This window comes from Zeus faber (genome assembly GCF_960531495.2).
Source record: "Zeus faber genome assembly, chromosome: 15".
Taxonomy (NCBI): domain Eukaryota; kingdom Metazoa; phylum Chordata; class Actinopteri; order Zeiformes; family Zeidae; genus Zeus; species Zeus faber.
The window spans coordinates 1,622,972-1,625,471 of record NC_137194.1 but is presented as its reverse complement, the minus strand read 5'-3'; the positions used below and the strand labels follow the sequence as shown (position 1 = coordinate 1,625,471).

General features: G+C 38.4%; 1 protein-coding gene across 3 annotated transcripts in view; it reads left to right on the top strand.

The window, feature by feature from the left end:
- The window catches only part of tpd52l2b (tpd52 like 2b), a 21,802-nt gene that overhangs the window by 10,446 nt on the left and 8,856 nt on the right, over positions 1-2,500 (top strand). For all 3 annotated transcript variants that reach the window (XM_080015793.1, XM_080015791.1, XM_080015792.1), the window contains exon 4: positions 1,504-1,551. In XM_080015793.1, the coding sequence (XP_079871919.1) occupies positions 1,504-1,551 (48 nt within the window). The remainder of the gene's footprint in view (positions 1-1,503; positions 1,552-2,500) is intronic.

Sequence of the window (2,500 nt, the reverse complement as noted above, 5' to 3'; positions counted from 1 at the left end):
ATAAGATGCCTACAAGTTATCTACTGGGTATTTATTATTATTATTATTATTTTTTTTTTTTCATCATGTGTTGTAAAAAGTTCATGATTAGCCTACGTGTCTGTGGGACGTTTCATGGTGGGATCTGTCCGTGTGTGAGGAGTGGGAACCCGCCCAGCTTCACTTTTCTGGACTGAGGTCTCCTAACCTCCAACTTCCTGATGATTTACACGTCATTTATGGATAAATGACGTCCTGCTGCCGCCAGCCGTGGAGCCGCTCCACGGTTTACACAACACAAAGACGTGAAAACACAACACAACGCAATGAGGTTTTTACGCTTTGTAAGGAGCCAGGCTGGATGTTGTCTGTGCTTGACACCGTCGGTCAGTCCAGGAATTTGGTGAACGTTGGGTCGATCGGTGTGAAAAACGATTGATAAATTAACATCTTGAATCTTCAACCACATGGGGGGGGGGGACAAACAAAGCTGAGTTCTGAGGTGAATCTCAGCTCTGAGAATAACATTTGAAGGTCAGACTTTATTCTCAGAACTGAAATGTTTTGTTTTTGTTTTTTTTCAAGTGGCCCTATTTCTCATAACGGTAAAATAAAAAAATGGTGGGAAAAGGAATAAACACTACACCTAATTGCAAACACTCGTTAATTTTCTTTTTTTTTTTTTTTTTTTTGTGAATTTGTGCCCCTGGTTTAGACCCCCCAAAACTAATGCAGAACCATAATACAATGACATAAGAAGAGCACTTAACAGTGTTTTATAGTTAGTGATTACATTTGACACCTTCTTCAGGGGAGTGACTTGCATTTTGGGTCAATTTCTACAATTTTAATGGGGGGGGGAAAAAATGATCATAAAACGTCACAAACTTCATTGTAAGTTTCAAGAGGGAACTGCAAATTCAAGCATCCTTTTTATTGAAAGAATCCCAAACACTGATCTTCACACGTTGACACCAGTGACCTCCTGTTTCACCTGCAGCGCGTGGCCTTGAAGGAACGTCCTCCAACTCAGACAGGAAATGAAGAGTCTGGAGCTCAGTATTGGATTTAAAATGGAAACCAGATCTTTTTCTGCTCTTCTGTGTCGAGGGACCTCCGCTGGTCATTGAAAAGTATTAAAACAGTTGAGAAAAAAGTTTAAGACTTAAATTGTACTTAAATGTCCGGATTCTAGTCTTAAGAGTGTTGAGTTGTAATTATTTTGATAAGAAATTAACTGAAAAAAATGGACTTTGGGAATGAAGCCAGTTCTTCACTGGGGGGGGGTCAAAATGTGGTTAACTTTATTACACAATGCATAAATCCTTAAATGTCACTTTGCTCAATATCGTAAATAATACAAAGGGTTCTTGCGTGGATTATTCTTATTATTTTCCATTCAAAATTGGTCTCAAATTTAAGTTCATCTCCTATTGAAAAGGTCTTGGAAGTGTGTGTGTGTGTGTGTGTCTGTGTGTGTGTGTGTTTCCCCTGCTCATGGTGTCATGATCCTTGTGTCTTCAGGTACCTGTCTGCCTCCGCCACGCTGGATGACATTACACAGTCTGAAGCGTGAGTTCCACTTTTACCTTCTCATGTTTGTTGTTGTGATGAGCTGAACCTGGCTTCCTGTGCTGCTGCAGTTTTGATGTGGAAGATAACGGATCATGTTTTCAATCTTCATTTTAACCTTTATGCATACAGGATGGCTGTTATTCTAACAGTCCCTGCATACGGGGTATGCAGGGACTGTTAGAATATGACTTCATGTTCATGTAAATGTAGATCCAGAGGTCAAATTAGGGGAAAATGCTTTTTCAAATGTACTCAGACATGAAAGTTCCCTGGGGTAAAAACTGACTGAAATGAGAGATGATGTGAATCATTTTCTCTCAAACCCTGTTAAATATGGCTGGGCATCTAAATTTTTAACTGCGTTATCAACTTTTTTATTAATGCAAGTCAGAAATGTGTTGATTTCTTTATCATTATGGGGAAAAAAAGGCTTAACTCTTTATTTCCCATTAAATAAAGATAAAAAGGAATAATGATTATCGGTCCTGTATCAATGTCACAATAGTGTTACCATTATTGAAAATGTTCTGTTGATATGTAAATATATTATTTTATAAATGAATTATTATTTTAATGATCATTTATTGTGATGATAGTTATTATATATGGTAGTTATAGTTATTTATTTATAGTATTTTAGTTGCACTATGTGTTGGCCTACAGCCGCCCTATTCAACTGTTCAAGTCCTTTTGAAAGATATTTTTATGGCCTACAAAAGGTTGCCCGCACCAGAGTACGTTTTCAGAGTTCCTGATGCAGTGAACACATCAGTTCGCTCGCACCCGAGTTGCACTTTTCAGATTCCCATTCAGATCGCAGATCGCTCGCTGCAGATTGGCTGCAACAAGACCTGAATTTAAGCACTGCTTGGAAGTGTTGTCGAGGGTAAACAGGCCTACTTCCTGTGAGCCTAAGGGATACTGTTTTACTATATTACATTTTTTT